Source organism: Geotrypetes seraphini, chromosome 4 (assembly GCF_902459505.1).
Source record: "Geotrypetes seraphini chromosome 4, aGeoSer1.1, whole genome shotgun sequence".
NCBI lineage: Eukaryota > Metazoa > Chordata > Amphibia > Gymnophiona > Dermophiidae > Geotrypetes > Geotrypetes seraphini.
The window spans coordinates 305,606,744-305,631,891 of NC_047087.1; the positions used below are offsets into that span (position 1 = coordinate 305,606,744).

The 25,148-nt window shown below is 41.0% G+C and overlaps 1 protein-coding gene across 6 annotated transcripts in view; it reads left to right on the forward strand.

The window, feature by feature from the left end:
* PDCD4 (programmed cell death 4) overlaps nucleotides 1-25,148 on the forward strand; it is a 134,817-nt gene that overhangs the window by 20,028 nt on the left and 89,641 nt on the right. For 3 of the 6 annotated variants that reach the window (XM_033941747.1, XM_033941741.1, XM_033941745.1), the window contains exons 3-4: nucleotides 699-995; nucleotides 23,553-23,647. In XM_033941747.1, the coding sequence (XP_033797638.1) occupies nucleotides 699-995; nucleotides 23,553-23,647 (392 nt within the window). The remainder of the gene's footprint in view (nucleotides 1-698; nucleotides 996-23,552; nucleotides 23,648-25,148) is intronic. The other 3 variants (XM_033941743.1, XM_033941742.1, XM_033941746.1) reach the window with 2 other exon arrangements.

The following is a 25,148-nucleotide window of genomic DNA, read 5'->3' on the forward strand; positions in this document are numbered from 1 at the left end:
GAGGATGTGGTTATACTGGTTAGTATAGCTGGGTTTAAGGAAGATTTTAACAAGTTCAGGAGGAAAAGTCTGTAGTCTGCTATTGAGACAAGACATGGGGAAAGGCACTACTTGCCCTGGATTTGGTAACATGGAATGTTGCTACTGTTTGGGGTTCTGCCAGGTACTGTAACCTAGATTGGTTACTATTGGAAATGGGAAACTGGGCTATATGGACCTGACTAGATGGCCTGACTCAATATGGATGTTCTTCTGTTCTAAGCATAACTTTTCTCTGTGCCAGACTCCCCTGACAAAAAAAGAGATTTGCCGTTTTTCTGTGTATACATTTTGAAAACACATACATTTCAAAATGTGTTCTTTGAGAACTGTTTGTCCCACAATCTACAGATGCCCCTGGGAATACATTTTACCTATCCAAAATTACTGCAATGAGTTCTCTCCTCCTCTCCCTTCACTCTGTGTGCCCTTTAGGCAGGTAACAGGCAGTTTTCAAATGGGTAATGTTTAGAAAGTAAGTTCTTTTTAAACAGCTTCTGAAAATTACCCTCAATAATACCCGACTGCATATTAGTGTAATTGTGTAACTTTTCATTATTGATTAGGGCACTTTGAAATAACACAAAACAGAATGAGCAGATCTGTGTAATGATCACACAAATATTGTAACGCCTGCCTTTTTTTCCTCCTGTGTGAAGAACCTGATAATCTTAGTGACTCTCTTTTCTCTGGTGATGAAGAGCAAGCTGGAGTAGATGAAATAAAAGCTGAAATTAATGGAAATTGGGCAGCTTCTTCGATAAATGAAGCACGAATTAATGCCAAAGCAAAGAGGCGATTGAGAAAGAATTCTTCCCGTGATTCTGGGAGAGGCGACTCTGTCAGTGATAATGGGGAGGCTTCCCGATGTGGAGTTACAATGCCAACCAGCCCAAAGGGAAAGTTCTTGGACAGAAAGTCCCGATCTGGCAAAGGAAGGGGACTGCCAAAGAAAGGTAGGTTTAATCACCTAAGCTTGCAGATTTAAAGGTAGGTTTAATCACCTAAGCTTGCAGTTGTCCTCATTTTATTTTATCCCCTAATATTTATTTTCTTTAAAAAAAATATTTCTCAGAGGATAAGCAGGCAGTATGTTCTCACATATGGGCGGAGACGTTCACGGAACCTGGCACGGACATGCACCAAAGTGTGCTGTGGGCGGAGACGTTCATGGAACCTGGCACGGACATGTACCAAAGTGTGCTGTGACTTTAAAACTTTAGCACTGTCCATACCGCGTGTGTGCCTTCCCGCCCAACATTGGCTTGTGGGACTTTCAGTTCTTCATTTACCATGTAGCTAAGAAGTTGGGTTTTTCAAACACTCCTGTGTGCGCTAAATTATTTTCTCTTCAAGTGCCTTCCTGTATCGTTTTTGCCTTTTTTTTTTTTTTTTTTTTCTTGTATGTAATGTAATTTTTTTCTTCGTTTTGGTGATTTTCTTTTTTGGGGCCTTCCAGCGGCTTCCTGCCTCTGTTGAGGCCAGGAACATTGACTCCTTTTCAAGAATGGTTCTACTCGATCCCCCCCCACCCTTAAATCAAGCCCTTTGATTTAGCATCAGTGGTCTTTCCATTGATATCCAGTGGATTCAAGAAGTGCTCTCAGTGTAACAGGACCATCTCAGATTCAGACCTTCACAACTGGTATGTGTAGTGTCTAGGTCCTGATGTTAGGACATTTCTTGTAATCTCTGTGCTTGCATGCAAAAGAGGGCTCTAAAGGCTCATCAAATTCAGCTTGAAAAGCTGCTTGGGTCCACTTCTACAATGTCTAAAGCCCTATTACCAGTCCATGTGCCTCATCCTTCGACATTGGCATCCACTCAGTCTCTGGCACTTTCCAGAGGAAGCTCCGGCTCTTCTTCTGAATGTTGGGCCCTCGGAGGACCTCCGGAAAAGGCTAAGAAGCATTGGCAATTGCCTTCCAGACAAACTTCCACATCCTTACCTTCGTCGACTCCTCAGAAGTGTCGACGGTTGGACCGCTTGCCATCATTCCAGATGCTTTGTCCCCCTAGGCATCCTCCTCCTAAGTCCTTGCCACTTTGACGTCAATCTGAACCGAGTGTACCTTTGATTATATTGGTACTGGCACCTTCCCTGCATGACCGGATTAAGGTCTTACTGCAACAGAAATTAGCATCCTTACTTCAATCTAAGGCACTACTTCCCTCAACATAGCACACCTTGGCTTCCGCTCAGCCTGACAAAATGCTACAGCCAGATGTTGCTTTGCAGCTGGCACATCCTCGACGTCGATCTCCATCATGATGATATGAGTCAACACCTTAATGTCGATCTATATCCAAGCATCGAGCTTCCATGTCTCTACGTTGAGATTCTCCCTGACGTCATTCACCCCATGCCTCCTCATCCAGGCATACATCCTGAGCTTCCTCTCGATGCACCTCTCCATCATGGTCTTGGTGCGCCATATCCCATTCTACTAGACAGCATCACATCGAGGACATAGACTCAGATCTCTAAATCCATTCATCTGAGCTCGATGTTTCTGCTGAGGAGTCTTATGGAATCCCATTGGATCTTTCACCTCCTCTCCCTAGAAAATGATCCCTGCCTGAAAGCCTCTGTTTTACAGAGTTCATCAGGCAAATGGGTTTAGCTCTTCCCATTCATATGGAATCTGAGCAGGAGCTTATGGAGGCATCGGACTATGTAAAATGGCTCAAGGACTCTGTAAAGCAGGGGTGTCCAACCTTTTGGCTTCCCTGGGCTGCATTGGAAGAAAAAAATTTGTCTGGGGCTGCACAAACACTAATGCTAGCTGATGAGCAAAAAAAGAAAAAAAAGGTTGCAAATTTGTGGGAGCCATTCGGGAAGCTACTTAGGGTCAACCAGCAGTGCCAAAGTGCACTCCCGTTTGGTACCGCTCAACGGCTGAAGTCAGACCTTGCGGCAGCGACCGACCGGGTTAGCAGTGGGGCAGGAGCTTGGAAAGCTCGCTCCTGCCCGCTACACCTCTGGATCACCAGGGATTCCAGCAGCAGAGGAGGTACAATGGACAGGGCAGGGATGGGGGACAGGGTGGAGAGCCTGGGAGGGAGGGAGGGAGGGAGGGAAGGGGGTTGTGTGCAGTGCTTGGCAGAGAGGGGGCTGTGTGCTGATCCTGACAGGATGGAGGGAAGGGGGCTGGGTGTAGAGCCTGACAGGGGTGTGAGGGGGCACAGATTATACTGCAACAGGTTAGGGTCATTCAAGAAGGAAAAATAGTAACAAATTCTCTAGAGCATTTTCAAAAATATACCAGAAAAGCAGGAATAGACATGTCATATGTTATAATGATATTTTGTTCTCTTATACTTACACTTTTCTGTACAAGTATGCTGCTTTGTTGTTAATTTAAAATATGATAAATAAAAAGATTTAAAAAAAAAAAGATTTAAGTCCTTGACTCTGGAAGTATCAGCATTTAAATAGGATTACCATCTTTTCTAGAAAGGTACTGTGTGCAAATCCTGGGTACATATCCTGGCAGGGCAAGGCACTTGAATATTAAGCCGCCCAACTTATATTCAAGTCAACCATTTGTCCTCCTTTTTGGGGGGGAAAAATGGGGGTCTCAACTTATATTCGGATTGACTTATATTTGAGTATATACGGTACTTCTAATTACTGCTTAGATCAACATTCTAGATGAGACGGTCATTTTGGTCAGGCATTTCTCAAAAATGTATTTTTTATTTAATAGCCATCTTCATCCTTGGGGATTTCAACAGCCTCATGAGTTATATTTAAACCTCTTCATAGAGACATGAATCTGGCAGCTTGAAAGTCTCATATCTGAGAATATACTGCCTGTTTGTCCTTGGAGAAAGCAGTTATTCACCTGTAGCAGGTATTCTCCAAGGAAAACAGGCAGATATTCTCACAACCTGCCCACCTCTTCTAGCTGGCTTCTTAGCTTTTGGATGGAACTGAAGGTCCTGCGAGCTGATGTCAAGTGGGAAGGTGCATGCGTGATATGGACAGTTCACAAAATTTTAAAGTAACGGTACACTTTGACACATTTCCGTGCATGGCTCTATGATGACATTGCCTATATGTTGAGAATATATGCGTGCTGTCCTCAGAGAACACCTGTTATAGGTGAGTAACTGCTTTATCTCTGACTGCAATTATTTATTCAGTTTCACATAGCAGTTTTCAAAAACATTAGCTTGGCAAAAGGATATTTTTAAATGCCACTTAAAAAACATTTGAGGTGTATAGCATTATTGTTGCTCTCCAGATCAGATCAAAAGAAACATTTCAGTGGATGTGGGTAGGTAAGATGTGTAAAACTGCATATAAATTCTGTTTCCAAATGTACACTTGTTTTGTCTTCTACTCCTGCCCATAAAAATAGCAAGGGAATAATATGCAGACACTTTTTTACATGTAATATGCACTGAGTAATTTTTCTCTGAAAATGTAGCAAGTTTGCTTGTTGAAACAAGTATAGATTGCATCTAAGTGGTCTGTTTGAAAGTGTTTGATTTTAACTTTAATATCAGAAAATGGACTATTTACTAAGCTGCTTTAGTGTGTTATGACTGCTGAGTTAACAGCTAAGAATTAATATGGTACCTTAGCAGTGGGGGTAATTTTTGCATTTACAGCTAATATGGAAAGGGCATGAGACTTGTATACCACCTTTTTTGTGGCTACATATTCAAAGCAATTTACATATATACAAGTACTTATTTTATACCTGAGGCAAACGAGGATTAAGTGACATGCCCAACCGGGCTGCTGTGCCAGTTCCTTATAGTTATTGTTTTGTGTTAGTTATCAATGTAGGAGATAATGGAATCCAGTTAATGTCACCAAATAGATTTAGCTAGCTGCATCATGTTATCTGAAGTGGTTAATGTGCAGTAACATAACATACCAACATAGTAAAAGATGGCAAATAAATCTTTATCCCAGGACAAGCAGGCAGATATTCTCACATGTGGGCGACGTCATCCACAGAGCCCCAGCACAGACAGCTGCCAAAGTGCACCGGCACTTTAAGAACTTAAGAAAGTTTGTGACTGACCGCACCGCGCATGCACGAGTGCCTTCCTGTCCGACGTAAGCGCATGGCTCCTCAGTTCGTTTTTTTCCACGAAGCAAAAAGTCTTTTTTTCCAAACATCTATCATTTCTATTGCCTTCCTGCTAACGTGACTCTCTTTCTCTGGTTGTTTTTCAGATTTCTTTATTTTATAATTTTATTTTGTTTATTTCTAGTACAAAAAAAAAAGAAGTTTACTTTATTTTTCCCTGTTTATCGTCAGCTGACGATTAACCAACAGGGCCTTTTCACTCGCCTCAGCCATTAAGTTCGATTTGGCTAAGGTGCTGTTCCCCTCCATTCAACAAGTGCGGCAGGTGCCAATGGTCTATTTCTATAACTGATCCCCATAACTGGTGCTTATAGTGCCTAGGCCTGCAGCACCGCATCAAGACATGTGCACGTTGTTCAACTTTACAGAAGCACACAATTAAAAGTCGCTTTCTTCAGCAAGAAAAACTATTCGGTGCCAGCATGTAAGATGAGTCGACGTCGCCAGCGACACCTAAAAGCATAGACATTGAAGGCTCTGACACTGTCAGAGGCACCGACGTTGACTCCAATGTTGCGGATCTTCAGGTAAGCCAGCGAAGAAACCATCCTCTCAGACGGGGTCACAGGTCACAAAGACATTGAGTCCAGTCATGCTGACCAAGCATAGATCCCTTTTGTAACTTGTCTCCAAAATGAGGTGTTTTATGCTTTTGGAAAGAATTATATTTAGTTATTTCAAGTGGTGGAATATTTTATGCTCCACGTTTAGATCAGAGTTGTATTTAGCAAAGAAAAAAAGTTATCTTTACGGTATGTTGCAAGATGGCCTTCTCTTACAAAATACCTTCATATATGACAAAACTTATGTCACAACTTTTCTTAAAGGTTTATTTGTATTTATGTAAAATACTAATTAAATTTCCTTGACTTAAAAAAAAACGAGAGATATATCATCATCCTCATCCTCTCCGGAGCAAGTTGCGGCACCGATGAATAAGCCACAGGTAAGAGTGCCTACTTTTAGAGAGAAGCTCGATGCTCTTCTCTGTGCGGAGTATGGGGAAGCATTTGGCTTTATTGTCCCAACACCGACTCCATTGGTACCAGCTCAGCCTGAGCATCATGCCAAATGAGACGTTGGTACCATCACTTCAACGATGCGCCAGCATACTTCACATCACCATTCATCTTCTATCCATGGATTGAGGCATCATCATGGATCTCGATACCGTTCTCTTTCCAGCCATGCATCGAATGTTATCCCTAGCAACTTTATATCCCTTTTAGATTGCAACAATTGCCTATGCTCTCTGGATCTCAAGGAAGCATATACTCACATTCCCATTCACCCAACTTCAAGGAAGTTCTTCAGATTTCGACTGGTACACTGCCATTATCAATACAAGGTTCTACCATAGGAGGGGCTATATATAACCTGGGCCAATCAGAACCTCAGGCCAGTGCAACCCAAGATGCACCATAGAGGGGAAGGCCCATTTTAGACCACACAGCAGTTGGGAGGAGGGTGTCTACGTCCCTCTGGGTCATCCATTTTGAGGTAAGGGGGAGGGGGCAGTGGAGATGGAGATGGGGAGTCGCTTGAAAGCAGGGGAGAGTGGGCATCTCTCGCACTACTGGGGGGGAGGGTCAGGTTGCAGTGGGGATTTTAGGGCAGCAGGAGAGAGAGGGCATCTCCTGCTGCAAGTGCTGGTCACGGCGGGGGTTTAAGGGCAGTAGAAGATAGTGGACATCTCTCCTACTGCAATGGCTGATCACAGCAGGAATTTTATGGCAGCATGAGAGTGTGGCATCTCTCCCACTGCTGTGTTTGTTTTTTTTTTCCTTGAAAGCAATTTTTCTGCGCATGTGCCCATCGCTATCACCAGCGATGGGCACATGCAAATTCTGTCCGCTGACCTCATTTGCAGGCGTGATTTTTTGAGAATGTCTTGGTTTTTTTTAGATTCGCTATTAAAACGGCTTCATTAGCAGACTGTTGCTTTTTAACGGGGATTTTTGAGAATCCTGGCTCAGAAAGCCGAAAAAAACAGTTGCAAATCCAAAGACAAAAAGAACAAAGCCTACTGGAAAAAACTGCTAGATGAGTACAAACTATCCATCCATGATGCAAAAAAGACTTCTATACTGATCTACTACAGAAAGCTCCAAACAGATCAAGGAGCCTCTTCACATTGACAAAAAACTTGCCTCTGCCTCACAAGGAAACCAAAAAAACCTACAAACTGACCTGGATAGTGAAATCCTCTCCATCTACTTCCAAGAAAAAAATAGGTCGCATATGCGCAAATCTTGATTCGACACCTCAAAAACCCAACAGATGCACAGAATGACCTCCCTTCTATTTTATTTATTTAAAACATTTATATCCCACATATCCAAAAAACTATGCAGGTTACAAAATAACATTCATAAAAAGTTTACATAAACATGGCATGCTTTAAATTACTTAATACAATCAGTTTTCCATAATTCAAAAAACTAAAAACAATGAAACAATTATACTTCACTATACCTAAAAAGCCTTTTAGAACAAGTAGACCTTCAAACTCTTGCAAAAAGATAAAAAGGTAGAGATCAGACGAACAGTGTCTGGGAGAGTATTCCATAAATTGGGGGCCTAGCACATCAAAAATGCGAGAACAATTAGTTGCCTTAGTTATCGATCATATAGATGGGACAACTAATAATTGCTTTGACTGAGATCTTAAAGGACAAGAGGGCTCATATAATGCTAGTAAGGAAGCCAAAACCGAAACCCTCGATCACTTTGAACTGGCCTCTCATGATGACCTAGCAAAAACAATCACCATGCTACGATTCCCTGGATTCATCCTTGACCCATACCCACCGAATCTTCTGATGGCCACAAAAAACACCTTCATCAAATCAATTCTACCTCCTAATAAATTCCTCCCTGCAATCAAGAATGGTACTGCAAAGCTGGAAATCAGCAATCAGGCCAATCTTAAAAAAAAAAAAAAAATCCTGGATCCAAACGAACCGAACAACTACTAGTGCTGCCCAATTTCTGAATTGAATCGATTCACCGATTCACTTTGGGTGAAGATTCGAATCGATTTGATCTTTTAAAAAATCGGCCTGGCCGATTTGGTGACCGACCCTCCTCCCCATGCCTTCCTAAAGCAGGAGCGGCAGTGCTGCCTCTTGCTGGGCTGCCGCTGCTGCTCCTGCTTTAAGCGGCGAGGGGGGAGGGTCAGTCGGGAAGAGCTGCAGAAATCTTGGTTTTACCTTGTTAAGTGCTTTGGCGCTCTTTGCTGCATTCTCCGGCTTCCCCCCCGGCCTCCCGCTCTTACTGCAGCGAGGATCGCCAGTGCTCTACATGATCCTTGCAGGCTACCACCATCCTCAGAAATACGTTCCCTCAGATGCGGTCCTGCCCCTTCTCTGACGTCAGGAGCAGGATCGCTTCAGAGGGAATGTGCTTCTAAGGACTGTGGCAGCCTGCAAGGATCGGTAGAGCACTGACGATCCTCTTTTCAGGCTATGGTAAGAGCGGGAGGCCTGGGGGGAAGCCGGAGGACCTGCAAAGAAGGGGGGGATACATGCAGGTCTTCGTGGGATGTGGGCCCTGGTCTAGAAGTACACAGAGAGAGGGAAGGGGGAAGGGGTACTGCTGGACGGGGGGAGTAAGGAAGGGGGAAGAGGTACTGCTAGACAGGGGGAACAGGGAAGGGAGAAGGGATACTGCTGGACAGGAAGAGCAGGGAAGGGAGAAGGGGCATTGCTGGACAGGGGGAACAGGGAAGGGAGAAGGGGAACTTCTTGACAGGGGGGAGGTAAAAGGAAGTGAGGTGCTGCTGGACTTGGCAGAAAGGGAGGGAAAGGAAAGGTACTACACACTGGAGGGGAGGGTGTGATAGTGCATGAGGAGAGAGCATGTTGGGTTGGGGGTGGGAAGGAGGGTTGCCACTCGAGGAAAGAGGAAAGGATAGAAAGAGTAAGCATGCAGGAGGCAGAAAGTGTTGGACTTGTGGAGAGGGCGAGATGGATGGGGAGGCAGAAAGAGGGGAAGGAGAAATATTACATGAGAAGTAGGGAGAGATGCTGGATGAAAGGGTAGTTGAGAAACGGAGAGATGGTGGATCTGGGGATGATGGCGTCCATCGCTGCAGCTGCGTGGATGGAGATGAAAAAAGGGAAGATGCCAGACCTCTGGGGGAGAGAAGGGAAACAGAAGGGGAGGACAGAGATGGAAGATGGATGGTTAGCATGGAGAAAGAAGAAAGAAGGAGACCCTGGCAAGCAAGTTATCAGAAGACAACCAGAGCCTGGGACCAACAAAAGTTGAATAATGACCAGACAACAAACAGTAGAAAAAAATTGTATTCTCTGTTTTGTGATTACAGTATGTCAGATTTGAAATGTGTATCATGCCAGAGCTGGTGTTAGATCGCAAACGTGAGCTAGGATTTAACAGAGAGAGGAAAAGTCTTTTTTGTTTGTTTATTTTGTTTACACCACAGCGCCAGTGTGGATAGAAGAGACTATAAAAGGGGTGAAGAGGCTATAAAATAAACCCACCAAGATGTTTGAAAAAAATACCCACTTGGGTAGGAAAATTGAATCGAACGAAAAATCGATTCAATAGGCTGTATGTTTGTATCATGATTATTTTCTTAACCTGTTTACATGTATGCTTCACTGATTGTACAGTTCTTCTTGATTGCTAACCGCCCGGAACTCATGGTTGGGCGGTATACAAGAATAAAATTTATTATTATTATTTATTAATCGATTCAAAATTTTTTTTTCCTGAATTGGGCAGCACTAGAAACTACAGACTGGTCTCCAACCTTCCCTTCATCTCCAAGATCCTTGAAAAGACAGTACTTTCACAACTCCAGGCCTTCGTCGACAAACAGAATGCTCTGTCCTCATACCAATCTGGCTTCAGAAAGTTCCATAGCACAGAAACGATCCCAGCAAACGTTATCGATGACTGCTGGAACATAATAAACAAAGGAAATAATGGGCTACTGGGCCTTCTAGACCTCAGTGCCTCCTTGCCAGACTCGTAAATACTGGAATCAACAATCAAGTGCTCCAGTAGTTCTAATAAAATTCCTAAGCCATAGCACCCAAAGTATCCTTCCTTATAAGGTCTTACTAAAATTTACTCTATCATGACCCAAGCCATAAAATATGCAGTACCACAAGGCCACCTGTCCCCTCTGCCTTTCAACCAGGTACATTAGATAGATTGTGAGCCTGACGGGACAGACAGGGAAAAATGCTTGAGTACCTGAATGAATTCATGTAAACTGTTCTGAGCTCCTCTTGGAGAACAGTATAGAAAATTGAATAAATAAAATAAATGATTAAATAAATATCAGACTGGTGATAGACATCGCCTTAAAACAAAACATAAAGATCCACTTGTTTGCCAATGACATACAACTGTACCTACCACTAGCCTCAAACCAAGACATTCAGATCTCCAAACTACTACAATTGCATCTCAGAAATAAAAAGGTGAATGACCCGAAACAAGCTGCAACTAAACGCAGTAAAAATCGAGCTCCTCCGGATAGAGAGAGGTGACCACAGTCTCACCTATTCATCAATCTCTTGGGAATCTGCCACCCTAAAAACTTATGAATTGCCATACTGGGACAGACCGAAGGTCCATCAAGCCCACTATCCTGTTTCCAAAAGTGACCAACCCAGGTCCCAAGTACCTAGTTAGATCCCAAGTAACAAAACAGATTCTAAACTAAACCTTAAGTTTGTATACCGCATGGTGCTTATCCTAGGAATAAGCAATGGATTTCCCCAAGCCATCTCAATAATGGCCTATGGACTTCTCTTTTAGGAAATTATCCAAACCTTTTTTAAACCCAATGAAGCTAACTGACTTCACCACATTCTCTGGCAACGAATTCCAGAGTTTAATTACACGTATGAAGAAATATTTTCTCCGGTTTGTTTTAAATCTACTACTTAATAGCTTCATCACATGTCCCCTAGTTCTAGTATTTTTGGAAAGAGTGAACAAGCGATTCACATCTACCCTTTCCACTCCACTCATTATTTTATAGACCTCTATCGTATCACTCTTGAGCCGTCTCTTCAAGCTGAAGAGCCCTAACCACTTTAGCCTCTCCTCATAGAGAAGTCATCCTATCATTTTTGTCGCCCTTCTCTGTATCTTTTTTGAGATACAGCGACCAGAACTACACACAGTATTTGAGGTGCGGCCGTACCATAGCGCAGTACAAGGGCATTATAACATTTTCATCTTTGTTTTCCATACTTTTTTGATAATTTCTAAAATTCTATTTGCTTTCTTAGCAGTCGCTGCACATTGAGATGAGGGTTTCAACATATCCTCAAAAATGACACCTAGATCCTTTCCTGGGCAGTGACTCCTAACACAGAACCGAGCATCACATAGCTATAGTTAGCACTTGCTCACATTAAACATCATCTGCCATTTTGACGCCCAGTCTTCCAGTCTCCTTGTCAGCGATTTTTCGCTCTCTGACCATATCTCTCAAGGAATATCCACCTCATTCTACTACCTCCGGCAACTACAAAAAATCAGACGATACTTCTTGTAAACGGACTTCTCTCAACTACTGTATGCCTGCTTCCTCTCCCGTATGGGCTACTGCAATGTGCTTCTAAATGGTCTCACTACAAAAAACCCTCCATTGACTACAATGAATACAAAATGCTGCCATCTGATTTCCTAAAGAATCTCCACATACGATACCAGCGTTGCGTGCTGCACACCGGCTGCCAATAAACAAATGATATATTTTCAAAGGCTTAGTAATGTCCTACAAACTCTTCCATGACAGTACCGACCTATATGGCCTCCAAACTTTGGTCCTACACCCCGAATTGACCGTGTTGCTCGCAAGAAGAAAAATGATTACATATGCTCTCAGGACACACCCTCCACCTTGAGAACACTCAAAAAAGATCTTATGCTACCTACCACACCTCTGGAACAAACTATCTACCCACATAAGATCATTAGAAGGTCTACTGAACTTCAGGAAGGCAAGAAAAAATCACCTCTTCCCCTGAGAGTGTGCCAATCCAAATTCCTTGGACCTTCTAAGAAAGGGCCCCAACCCTCCACTGTCTCAAGTTTCAAACACTGATACCATACCATACAGTTTTCTTCGATACCACAATTTTTCAACTGGGATTCAATGTGGTTCACAATAAGATTTGTTGAGATTTACAGTAAGGTGTGCTGCTTCGTCCTATATCTGACCATTCCATGTTTCACCATATAGTGTTCTTCTACCACACTCTGTTATACTGTTTATCATCCTTGTTCTACTATACTGTATGCCATATTTACCATACTGTGTTTGCTATACTATGTCTGCCATGCTACAGTCTCTCATGCCATGTTTGCCACACAATGTTTGTCATTCCATGTCTTCCATGCTATGTTTCATCATGCTACGTTGCCTTACCATTTTTGCCAAGTTGTCATACTATGTTAGCCATTCTTTGTAATACTATGTTTGCCGTACTATTCTTGCCATGCTATGTTTCGCCATACCATGTTTAGTCTACTATATTTTACCATGCTTTGCTTAACTATGTTTTGCCATCTTTGTCAGACAATGTTTGTCATACTATCATCACATGGTATCTAAAATGTCTCTAAAAAGTCTAGAACTCAAAAATTTGCCTCCTATAAAACCTTGGCTTCCGTGACCCCATCACTCCAGTACTCCATGCAGCCCACTGGTTACCAGTCAAAAAGCGCTGTATCTTCAAGGCCCTGGTTATGGCCCACAAGGGATTTTATCATAAAATATAGCATCCAAGCTACACCCTTGAACCCCCAACCACTCCCTCCATTCCAAAACAGAGCAAAGACTCAGCATTCCCGCAAGGAGATCCCTACGGATGAACACTACACGCAAACGCTGTTACAGCCATTACCTCCCTCACTGTGGAACCAGGTGCCTACACAGATAAGGTCACTGGCTCACTAATCACCTTCTGAAGAGCAGTGAAGACCTTCCTCTTCTGCCGATCAGACCATCAGTGACCAGCCTCCTCATTATACTTCTCTTAAGTTTTCTTTGCTGTGACCAGTCCAGAATGTAGAATACGATCTATGATTGTCTAACTGTATAACCTGTTCATTGTCATGACTAGTCTGTCTTTAAAAACAATTGTGAATGTCATTTTGTAACCCGTTCTGAGCTTCTGGAAGAATGGGATAGAAATTGAAATAAATAATTAATCTTTTACCATACTACTTGTATATCTGAGAGTGTGGCACAGTGGTTAAAGCTACAGCCTCAGCACCCTGAGATAGTGGGTTCAAACCCATGCTGCTCCTTGTAACCCAGGGCAAGTCACTTGGTCCCCCCAGGTACATTAGATAGATTGTGAGCCCGCCGGGACAAACAGGGAAAAATGCTTGAGTACCTGAATAAATTCATGTAAATCGTTCTGAGCTCCCCTGGGAGAACGGTATACAAAATTGATTAAATAAATACACTTGCTACCTGTTTTATAATTCTTTATTTAATTTTATAATTTGACATAATAATCAGTCAATTCAAAGAAATATTCCAATACCAGTCTCAGCAAAACTTAACAAGATAATCAAAAAGATAAATTTAGATGAAAAAAGAAAGCAAAACAAAAATACAATAGGAAATTTACAATTCTAAATATGCTGGATTGAAAAATTAGACCTCAATAAGAGGGGAGAAAGCTATATTCGCTGAATTTTCAATCAAACATTACTAAGAAAATAAAGATGGCATTGAATAGGGACAAGAACCTAATTAAACTAAACAGGTTGGAGCAACAATTCTCAAGAATATTAAGTTTGCTCTTTCACAGAAATAAATTTTATCAGCTGCTGAGGTTCAAAATAAACATGTCTATTCCCCTGATAGACCATCACACATTTACACGGGTATCTGAGTGCGAACGTAGCACCCAGCTGTAGGACTCTTGGTCTCAAAATGAGAAATTGTTTTCTTCTCTTTTGGGTCATCCTTGACACATCAGGATACATTCTCACTGTTTTTGTAATAAATGGTATGTCCTTAAACTTGAAAAACAACTTAAGCATCCACTTGCTACCTTTTAAATGGTATAATGTAATGTAATTTATTTCTTATATACCGCTACATCCGTTAGGTTCTAAGCGGTTTACAGAAAATATACATTAAGATTAGAAATAAGAAAGGTACTTGAAAAATTCCCTTACTGTCCCGAAGGCTCACAATCTAACTAAAGTACCTGGAGGGTAATAGAGAAGTGAAAAGTAGAGTTAGAGGAAAAATAAAAATAAAATAAACATTTTAACAAGACAGCATTGATCTAAATACGTTGGAAGGTAGAAGACAGTGATCTTCATTAATTTTTAAGATGGGGCTATTTTGGATTCTAATGAGCTGAAATATCTTCTTCCCACAACACTGCTGACCAGTGTGTGTCAATGACATCCATCATCACAACAGTCTTCACCTTCATACTTTCATTGAGGGATATCCTCAAAGTTGTGAGCATTTTCAAATACATTCTCTTTTGTCTATTAAGAAATGCCTTGTCTAAATCCACTTTCTTCTTTTTGTCCTGTGCCTGGGTAGAGAGACAGAGTAGCAGAAAAAATAAATCGTGAAGACAATGATGGCTCCCCAGACCTTACGTCGAAAAACACTTGTTTATGAACTTACAGAGACTACCCTCAGTTTGAGTCACTTTTTTTTTGGAGCTTACATAATAAGTTACCATATTACAGTGACATCATCCAGAAGTCAATTTAATTCTTAGTCATAAACATTTTTATTAGGATTTTTTTTTTTTTTTTTTTAATATACCGCCTATCAAGGTTATCTAAGCGGTTTTCCAATCAGGTACTCAAGCATTTTCCCTATCTGTCCCGGTGGGCTCACAATCTATCTAATGTACCTGGGGCTATGGAGGATTAAGTGACTTGCCCAGGATCACAAGGAGCAGCGTGGGGTTTGAACCCACAACCCCAGGGTGCTGAGGCTGTAGCTTCAACCACTGCGCCACACACTTTATTGAAATAAAGTCCAGTTTTAATTATGTGGATCTATTTTTAATGTGTTGTCACATTAACAGAATAAAGCTGTTAAATGTTAAACTTAAGGTAAACATAGTTTTTGTTTGATGGCTTTTTATTAATTACAGTTTTTAGTTTTAAGATTTTCTCTTATCATTGTTTTAGGAAATGATCCATTGGGTTTCTATATGATTAGTCTCTCGATACCTTGGACTCTTCATAGCTAGCTTTTTTTAAAATCAGTTTTTAAAATATTTGTTGAGATAATATATTACATTACATTAGTGATTTCTGTTCCACCATTACCTTGCGGTTCAAGGCGGATTACACAAGAGTTGTCAGAAGGTTACAAGGGTTGTAACATTACATGAGAATTGTCGTAAGCCTTACATAAGAATTACATAAGTATTGTCGAGAACTTAAGAATTACATAAGAATTGTCGAGAACTTAAGGAGTAACATGTGTAATTAGAAACATTTTAGATTAGATATGGGTGGAGTGTGTGGTAGGTGGAGTTAGGGAAGGAACTGGTCATGTTAAACAGGTTTTAAGTGTTTTTTGAAGAGTAGGGTTTTAGTTTCGTTTTTGAAGGTTTTGTAGTTTGTGGTCGTAGTTAGCAGACTGGTGATTTGTCTGTCTAGTTTAGCTGCTTTGGTGGCCATTAGATTGTCATAAACTTTTCTTCTTTTCACATTTTTTGTTGGTGGGTGTGTGAATAGTGAGTGGGTTCTCCTGTACCTGGTTGAGGTGGATTGGGTTAGTCGATTGTTCCAGTAGGGTGGGCTTTCTCCATTAATAGCTTTGTATAGTAGGCAGTAGAATTTGAAGGGTATTCTTGCTTGTATTGGGAGCCAGCGTGAGTCGTGGTATGCTTCTGTGATGTGATCATATTTTTTTCAATGAGTAGATGAGTCTTAGGGCTGTATTTTGTATTGTTTGTAATTGCTTTATCATGGTTGCTGGGCAGGGGAGGTATAGTATATTGCAGTAGTCAATTAGTCCAAGGATAAGAGATTGTACCAAAAGTTGGAATTGTTTCCTGTCGAAGAATTTTCAGATTTGTCTTAGGTTTCTCATAGTCATGAATGATGTTTTTATTACTTTTTTGATTTGTGGTTGCATGGTGTAGCCTCTGTCGATCAGAACTCTAAGAAGTTTTAGTGTGGATTGAATGGGGTATGATATCGAGTTTATTACTAGGTTTATTAAGGTTGGAGTTTTGCTGTTTTCTAGGAGGATGAATTTTGTTTTGCAGAGTTAAGTTTTAGTTTGCGATTTGTCATCCATGTTGCTACTGTTTCGAGAATTCTGTGTATTCTGCCTGTCATGGTGGATTCTGGGTGGTCGAAGGGGAGGAGAATGGTGATGACATCTGCATAGCTGTATGAGGTTATGCCAAGTTCGTCTAGGTAGGAGCTGAGGGAGGCTATGTATATATTAAATAATGTGGGAGAGAGAGGTGATCCCTGAGGAACTCCACAGGGGTTGGACCATGATTCTGATTTTTCTTTATTTGTTTTAATCCTGTAGGTTCTGGATTGTAAGAAGCCTTTAAACCATGCGAGTACCTTGTCTGAGATTCCTATGGAGTCTAGTGTTTGTAGGAGGATGTCATGGTCTACCAGGTCGAAGGCTGCAGAGAGATCTAGTTGTATGAGCAGGATTTTCTTGCCTGTACAGAGATGTTGTCTAGCTGTGTCCATTAGTGTTCCTAGTAGGGTCTCAGTGCTGTAGTTGGTTCTGAAGCCTGACGTGTGTGGGGTGGAGTAAGTTGTGGTTTTCTAGGTATGAAGTTAATGTTTTGGCTACGAGGCCTTCCATCAGTTTGACATACAGTGGGATTGAGGCTATGGGTCTGTAGTTGGATGGTTGGTCCGTTGTTCCTTTGGGGTCTTTTAGTATCGGAGTTATGATGATTTTGCTGAGGTCTTGTGGGAAATTAAAAGGAATAAAGGTAATACCTTTTATTGGACTAACCTACTGCATTGTTTGATTAGCTTCCTCAGATCAGAAATAGGCAAATGTTGACAACTGTCAGTATATGTAAGTGAAATGTCAAAGCATTTCAATGATAGTCTCACAGTAGAAGGAGGGGTTTGGGTGACGTAGATGACAAAAGGGATAGAGAGGGTGGGTGAGAGACATGGGGCAGGTGATGAGAAGGAAGCGGTCATAAAATGTCATGGCCTGTAATGTGATAGGAAGCCAAAGTCCTTATTGAGTCCTGTTTTTGGGTGTCAAAATAGTTTATTATTTTGATTTCAAAGGTCTTACATTTCTGGAGTTTTAAAATTTCCTTTCGGTATTCTCATCATAAAATTATTAATGCAATGTTCTGGTTTGTTGAAGTGTTGTTCCACAGAGGTGATATTCTGTGGAAGATGAGCATGTGACAGAAGATGAGCATGTGACGGATTCCTTTATGCTGAATTTTTGCCTTGTGACAGATTATGGGGTCCTGTGAAATAAGTTTGTCGTTTGTAATATTTATTGCAGGGATGTGTACTATTCTCTTTCTTGGGAGTGTGTTCACCAGTTTTTGTTTTAGATTAGATGGCTATCAGAAGGTATAAATGGGTAGAGCTGGGAATATTTCTTTCAGTAATTCATCTTCCTGTAGTAATAGTTGTAGGTCTTTTATAATTTTCTGTTTTTCCAGCACTGGGTTGAATGTTGCCACCAGAGGAATCCTTCTGTGTGGATTTTTTAAAAATACTGCAATATGTTTCTGGGTATTTCAAGGGAGGAGGCAATATTCTTTGAGATGATTTTGGAGTTGCATCTTTTTTGTTTAAAAGATTCAGGCCCCAATGTTCTAAACTTTCCGTGCCTTTAACGACTGACGCTAAACCAGTTCGAACTGGTTTAGGGTCAAAGTATTTTAGCTTCCGATGCACATAATGACTGCGCAGTCTTTTCCGTGCTTCAAAGCATCCTCCGATAGTATTATGTAAATGTAGTAAAATGAGCATGCTGAGCAATGCACAGACATTGCTTGATGATGTATGAAATGAAGCGCTGACCTTTAATGCTCCAAAATTACCAGCAGGCCTGAAGGTGATGGTAGCATTGAACCTTGTGTGTTAAAAAGTGTTTCTCATGCGTGTATGTCAAAAGTGCATAGTGGCAGGTCTGGGCTGCCAATTGCACGAGAACTGAAGATACATCTTGCACGAGAACTGAAGATACATCTACCAAATGCATGTGCCTTAAAGGCGCTTCTCATGCGCTCATTAAAAATCAAATGCTGGTAGATATGGGACTGCCGATTGCATGATATGTGGAAGTTAAAAAAATAAAAAAAGTGGGGAAAGCATATATGTCCTGCAGAAGCAGTGTAGAAAAAAGCATTTGCATTGTTTGCTGGTAGTTCTCCGCCACTCCCCTCCACCTATGACATTGATGGATGCTTATGACATACTCTTATGATGTGTTACAATAAGATATATTGCTCATACTTGCCTATGATGTAGCATTTTCTGGCACATGCACACATTTATGCCTCTTTCTGTGGACTGTTCTATGCATGTGCCAATCTTTCTCCAGTGACTGATCTGATAGAATTTCTGTGGACCTCCACAAAGCTCATTTGAATGCAGAGTTTTTGCATCATCGCTCGTCTCTTTGAAATCAGAAAATTTATCGGCATTACAATGACCAACAGGATTTTAACTAAGTTTAGAACATCAGGGCCTCAGTCATGGTTTTTAGGTATTTATCTCTCTCTCATGGGACAGAGTAGGTATGGTGGTATCGTGTGGCTTCGCTATGTATAATGGATTTTTGTATGTGAGGGGTGGAAGCTAGAGTTGTGGAGATAGCTGCATCTGTCTTTAGGTTTCCTGTATATGAAAGTTTGTATATAGTCTTTGGATTAGATTCACTAAGCCCACCAATCAAGTCCCGACCCCTTTGCGACCCGATTTTCTTCCATCCCGATTCACCAACCTCTGTCCCGATCATACTCCAATCCGCGCATGTAAATGAGGGGGAACTACATTCAAATGTAGGCAGGCAGCAATTCACTAAAAAAAATGAAGTACACCGACTGGGCTGACCGATCAAAAATAAGTGACTGCGGAGGACCAGTCACTCAGGTCCTTTCCGACTGCCCTGCCTTCTGTCGCCCTGCTCTCTACCCTGACTCTCCTGTCCTTCCCTGCAGTGCAAGCCCGTGGTTTTAACCCGTGAGTTTAAAGCGGGTTAAAGCACGGGCTCGAAAGTGAAGTTAAAAGAAAAAAAATGCTGCTTTTGTAAGCATGCACAGACAATCTATAGGCAAAGAAGATGGTCTGCGCATTGAACAGGGTAACTTACAAAACTCTGCCTTTAGTTGCCCAGGAATAATGACAATTGCACAAATCTTTTCCAATCGGTTATTTTTTATTAGCTTTAACATGAGCAACTTTCAAAAGGTAATTTGGACAAGGAAGACCCGTCAGGCGTGAAAATTGCACCTCTCCTGAAGCAATACATGGTCTCCGGGAAACCCCTGCCACCAGGTTCACTTATATACTTTTGCAATGCCTAGTATGACGTCGCACCTGTCAACCAATCAGCCAACGGAGGAGGCCGTCCTTAGGTATGAATAAAGAAAATTCCTTTTAACATAGTTACCAGGCTTAAGAAAAGTTTTACAAATCATATTTTTGTGAACACTTTTTCTCTCAGTAATTCTTTAACAGTTTAGCTCAAACCAGCTTTCTGACCAAGACTCAGTAACGCTGACAGCTTCAAATTTCACTGGCAAACAAGAAAAGAAAGACCCAGACCCCCCCCTTACTGAGAATCTCCTAATATGGGCTTAAAGGAGCCCTGAAACAGCCAACAGGCCTCCTGGAATGTCACAGAGTAGAGAGAATTGCCTAGCTTAAAGGTCAAATAGATCAAACTGCAGATGTTGTCTTTTAGGATTTCTTCAGATTTAAAATATATAAAAATACAATTTTCAAAACCAATTCTCATGTTTAAACATACATTTACACACATAAACACATTCTCACACATTGGGGCCCCCAAATACATTTATATCGTTCATATATTCAATACTTTAGAACAATGTTCTTCAACCTTTTTACACCTATGGACCAGTAGAAATAAAAGAATTATTTTGTGGACCGACATCTGTCCGCAGACCGGCGGTTGAAGAACACTGGGCTAAGTCGTGGGCCAGACCCCACCCATCTCTACCCAATCTCCACCCCAGACCCCGCCCCATAATAATTATAACACTATATTTTCCATTCATTTTTCATAGATGCACACAATATAATCTTATTAACCATAATGGTTAACCACAAAATTAAACTACACAAAACACACTGACAGCAGATGTAAATTCTCAAAACTGACATAATTCAATCACTAAATTCAAAAATAAAATTATTCTCCCCTACCTTTGTTGTTTCCCTCCCTCTATGCTATGCCTTACCTTCTGGCCTGCTCCCGCATGGCCATTTTATGCCGCCCAGGGTGTTATCTTCAGGCTGGCTCCCTCTTCCTCACTGATGCAGTGCACAAAGCTGCGGGCAGTGGCTCCTTTTACATCCTGCACCTCATTTGGAAGCCTTCCCTCTGATGTTGCAATGTTAGAGAGAAGGCTTCCGGTTTAGGCGCAGGATGCACATAGGAGCCGCTGCCCTTGGCTTTGTGCACTGAATCGGTGCGGAAGAGGGAGCCGGCTCAAAGATAACGCCGCACTGATTGCACCGTGGACTGGCGGTTGAAGAACACTGTTTTGGGCCTGATGGACGTGCCAGCCCTGTGGACCGGCAGGAAATTTCTGTGGACCGGCACCGGTCCACGGATCGGTGGTTGAAGAACACTGCTTTAGAACATATACACTTTCTTCTATACCTAGCATTGGAATGTAAAATCAGATATGCTTCAAACTAACAAGCTCAAGAACATCTGTTATCAATTAGGCCATGAGGACCTTTTGGCGCGAAGAACAGGCACAAAGGAGGACAGAGCAAAATGGAATCAGATCAATACCTCTATATGATCTGGCTTAAATCCAGCAAAAAGAATAAAGAATCTTGTGAAATACCCAGAGTTCACCAGTCTTTGTTTGGACTTATCCACTCCATCGTGTTTGAGTATTAATCTAGCAAAATACATAAAGAGAATATTATTATGCTTTTCCTTAATATTAATCTGTAGTGTTTTTCTGGCCTTTGCTGCAATCCATATTCAGATTTTTATTTTTGTATTTATGCACCAACTTTTCATAAGTTTCTATTGGGCATGGCCACTATCACATATGAATCTAACTAGATTTAACCAGAATCACATGAAAAGGAGGCATCTCATATGTTGAAAAATCTATAACATATTCAAATTTTCTCTTGCACACTATCCATTCCAGCACAGCATTATAGCTCCCCCTACCAGCCAGCCAGTTCCACTACTCAGCATGCCTTCAGGATCGCTCACTAGCGATCTGTATGGTCGGAGGGGGGCATTCCTCCATTCACCCTTTGTGGATCAGTCGGCCTGCCGCGGATCAGCCACAGATCGGGCACAATCGGCAGGTTAGTGAATCTAGCCCATAATTAGAAACTATAGTGTCAAGAAAGTTGACTTCTGAGGAGTAATTAGTTTTTAATTTGATTGTAGGCTGGTTTGTGTTAAAAGAATTGTAAAATTGTTTGAGAGACTCTTCTAATCTAATCAGGACTTCTGAATCACACTTATTCAGTAGAGGTTCAAGGCGATTTACAAGATAAGAGGCTCATGCAGTATTATGGGGAAATAGTTAAGAACAAAAGAATAGCACATTGTAGAGGAGGATTCCATTGTTGTAAGAGGGGAAGTAGTTCTCCCTCAGTCCAAATCATAAAAATATCCAAATTTATTTAAAATTTGATATCCTGCAATACCGTTATAGCCACCTAAACGGCTTACAATCTAAAACATCAATATATCGGTAGTATTTTAGGGGTTTTGCTTGTTATGTATCCAGAAATGTTTCTTCTAGTTCTGCCATGAAGAGGTTTGTATATTGTGCCTTCCTGGTGCCCATAGCAGTGTCCATGATTTGCAGATAGATATCATTGTTGAAGTAGAAATAGTTGTGAGTTAGGATAAATTTGATTAATGTTGTAATAGCTTCCGGTGAGTATTGGTGGTCCAGGGTGGATGATTTGAGGAATTTTTCACATGCAGATGTGCCATGTGCATGAGGAATGTTGCTGTATAGTGATTCTACATCCATTGTGACTAGCAGCACATTTGATGGTGATATAGAGGGGCATAATAAAAAATGTGCCTAAGTCTGAGGTTGGATGTCCACAAAACCAGCAGGAGAAATGTCCATTTTCAAAGCTGCCAAACATTTATCTCTTTTTTTTTTTTTTTTTTAAATGAGCTATGTATAAGTTTTGGTCCTTAGGACGTCTACCTTTTTGCCCATTTTCAAAAATAAAAATGTCCACACGAAAAACGTACAAAAGCAAGTTTTGTAAATGTACTCACCAACTACACTGTCTGATCGCATCAGAAGGAATCCCCATCAACTGAACCGGTTTCGGGTATTCCTGATGGCTCAGCTAATGGGAATTCCCCCTGCCAGGATCAGCTGAGCTGCTGAGCCCTACACCCCTCCCCCTGATTTCCTCCCTCACATCTCGACATCGCCCTGATATCCTGTACCACCCCCGACATCCCCTAACATCTCTGCCCCCCACACACGTCCCCCCAACATTCCTGGTCCCCCCAACCATGGAACCCTCCTTACCTTCGGGATAGCATATGGCAAGAGGGAAGCTCACTCCCTCCTACCTACAGGGCCCTGTGCTGCAAATGACAGGGCTTTCCCCTCCCAATCATCTTGGGATGCATTGGGAGGGGCTGAAGGCCCTGATTGGCTCAAAGTGGCGGAGAAAGGTTGTACTGAATTTTCTTTGTTTGCTGGAAAGTTATGATTTCCCCCTGTGTCTGAAACTTTATATTTATTGAAACCAAGGGGCATTTTAGATCTATTTAGAACATGAATTGACTGGTGGAAAGCAATACAAAGGTAGAGCAAAAATTGTTTTTCCCTTGCCGTTCAAACAAACTGTAATTCTTGTCTTAGCAAAGATTTTATTTTTTTAAAGAGCTGGAATGACGCAGCCTTTTTAAGACCCAGTCGCAAGAGGTTGGAGTCTTGCTGTGTTTGTAGACCTCTTGCATTTGAGAAACACCCAGTGTCTTTTACCTATTGTGTGCTAGATTTCTAAGTTTATATAAACCAGTTCATCTCTAGTGATGGGGGAAGGGGAGCTAAATTAAGTTTTCTTCCAGAAAGAACTTGGATGTAGCAAATTCAATATGCAGTCAGCATTATTCTGTATTGAGTAACATGTTTACTATATGTGGACTTTTTTTTTTTTTTTACATTTTCCCAGGTGGTGCTGGGGGTAAAGGTGTGTGGGGTACACCTGGACAAGTATATGATTTGGAAGAAGTTGATATTAGAGACCCTAATTATGATGAGGATCAGGTAAGAAATATGAACACATTCCATTTTCTTCTTTTGCCTATATCTGAACCCTAAGCACTCAACCACTAGAGACTCATGAAAAACATACCTATTCTCTCTCGTTTCCTGAATAGTATTTTTGAATAGTGTAGAACAAGATTTATAGTGAAGAAATTGCCTAGTATGGTAGTTAGAGAAGTGGGCTGTGAACCAGGAAGGCAAGATTTCAAATACTGCATGACGTTTAATACTGGGTATGTCACTTCATCATCCATTGCCTCAGGTACAGTTTGTGAGATTATTTGGGCAGGGGAATAATGTAATTAATCTTGAGTTCAGATTTGGTAAAAGGGGAGTAATAAAATCTAGAAATGAAATCTCTGTTGTATTCTTGCAACCAGGCTGAAAATGTAATTTATGCTGCCCTGTTGCTCCCCTTACTCTACTTTTGTGAATTTATTTTGCTGTTTTTATTCTCTTTGTATTTTTTTTTCACCATTTGGGATCATTTTAAAACTCCCTGCATAGGTGCAAAGTTTGAAAGTATATATATTTTTTGACTTGTAGACTTGGCACAGAGTTCCAAAGCAAGTGTGTGTGAAGCTTCTCTTCAAAAATTACAAAAAAGTCCCAAACTCAACTGCAGCTGCTAATTTGTAGAGGTAGATTTTAAGAAGGAAAAACATGCAATTTTGAACACCCAAAAAGTACATGTATATCCCAAACCTATTTCCTGGAACATTTTCCTCACCCTCCACCTCCAACTGCAGATAAAAGTGCATGCATAGAAGGGTGGATTTGATTTAAATCAAATCGATTTTAAATCACGATTTAAATCACTAATCAGAAAGACTTGGGGCCTGTTTTACAAAGCTGCTCTAGCGGTTGCTGCGTGGTAACGGCCCCGAATCCCATAGAGATTTAAAGGGATTTGGTGTTGTTGCCGCCCAGCTTTGTAAAACAGGCCCTTGATTTAAATCATGGTTTTCTACAGAAAGACTCATTCTTACTGGTATAATATTAATATTTACAACCAGATGAAAGTTTTATATTTTTGAAAAAACTTTTTAGATTAGTTTTACAGTTATACCAAAAAATTACTGTTTTGGTTATACTATTAGAAATAGATAGATAGTTTACCTCATAATAATTTTATAATTATCTCCAGTTAAATAGGTTAATCATTAATATTTGGACAACTTTACTGCTGTACTTTATAGAAAGGAGAATAATAATAGTTACCTTAATAATAATTTAATTAGCTTTATTTCACCAAAACAATAATATTAATATCATATATGTTCTTGTGTTTGCTTAATCATTCATGTTAACTGATGTGGTTAAACAAAATATCTTAAAAACTATCAGCCAGTCCATACATGAAAAACTTAAAATACTGTCTTATGTAGCTCACTCATCTTCATCTTCTTGTTGGTTCATAATCTGGAAAAGAAAAACAAGCTTTCCTGCTTTAAAGGGTCCCAAACAATTTCTCAATTTGGAATGAATGAGTCCAAAGAAA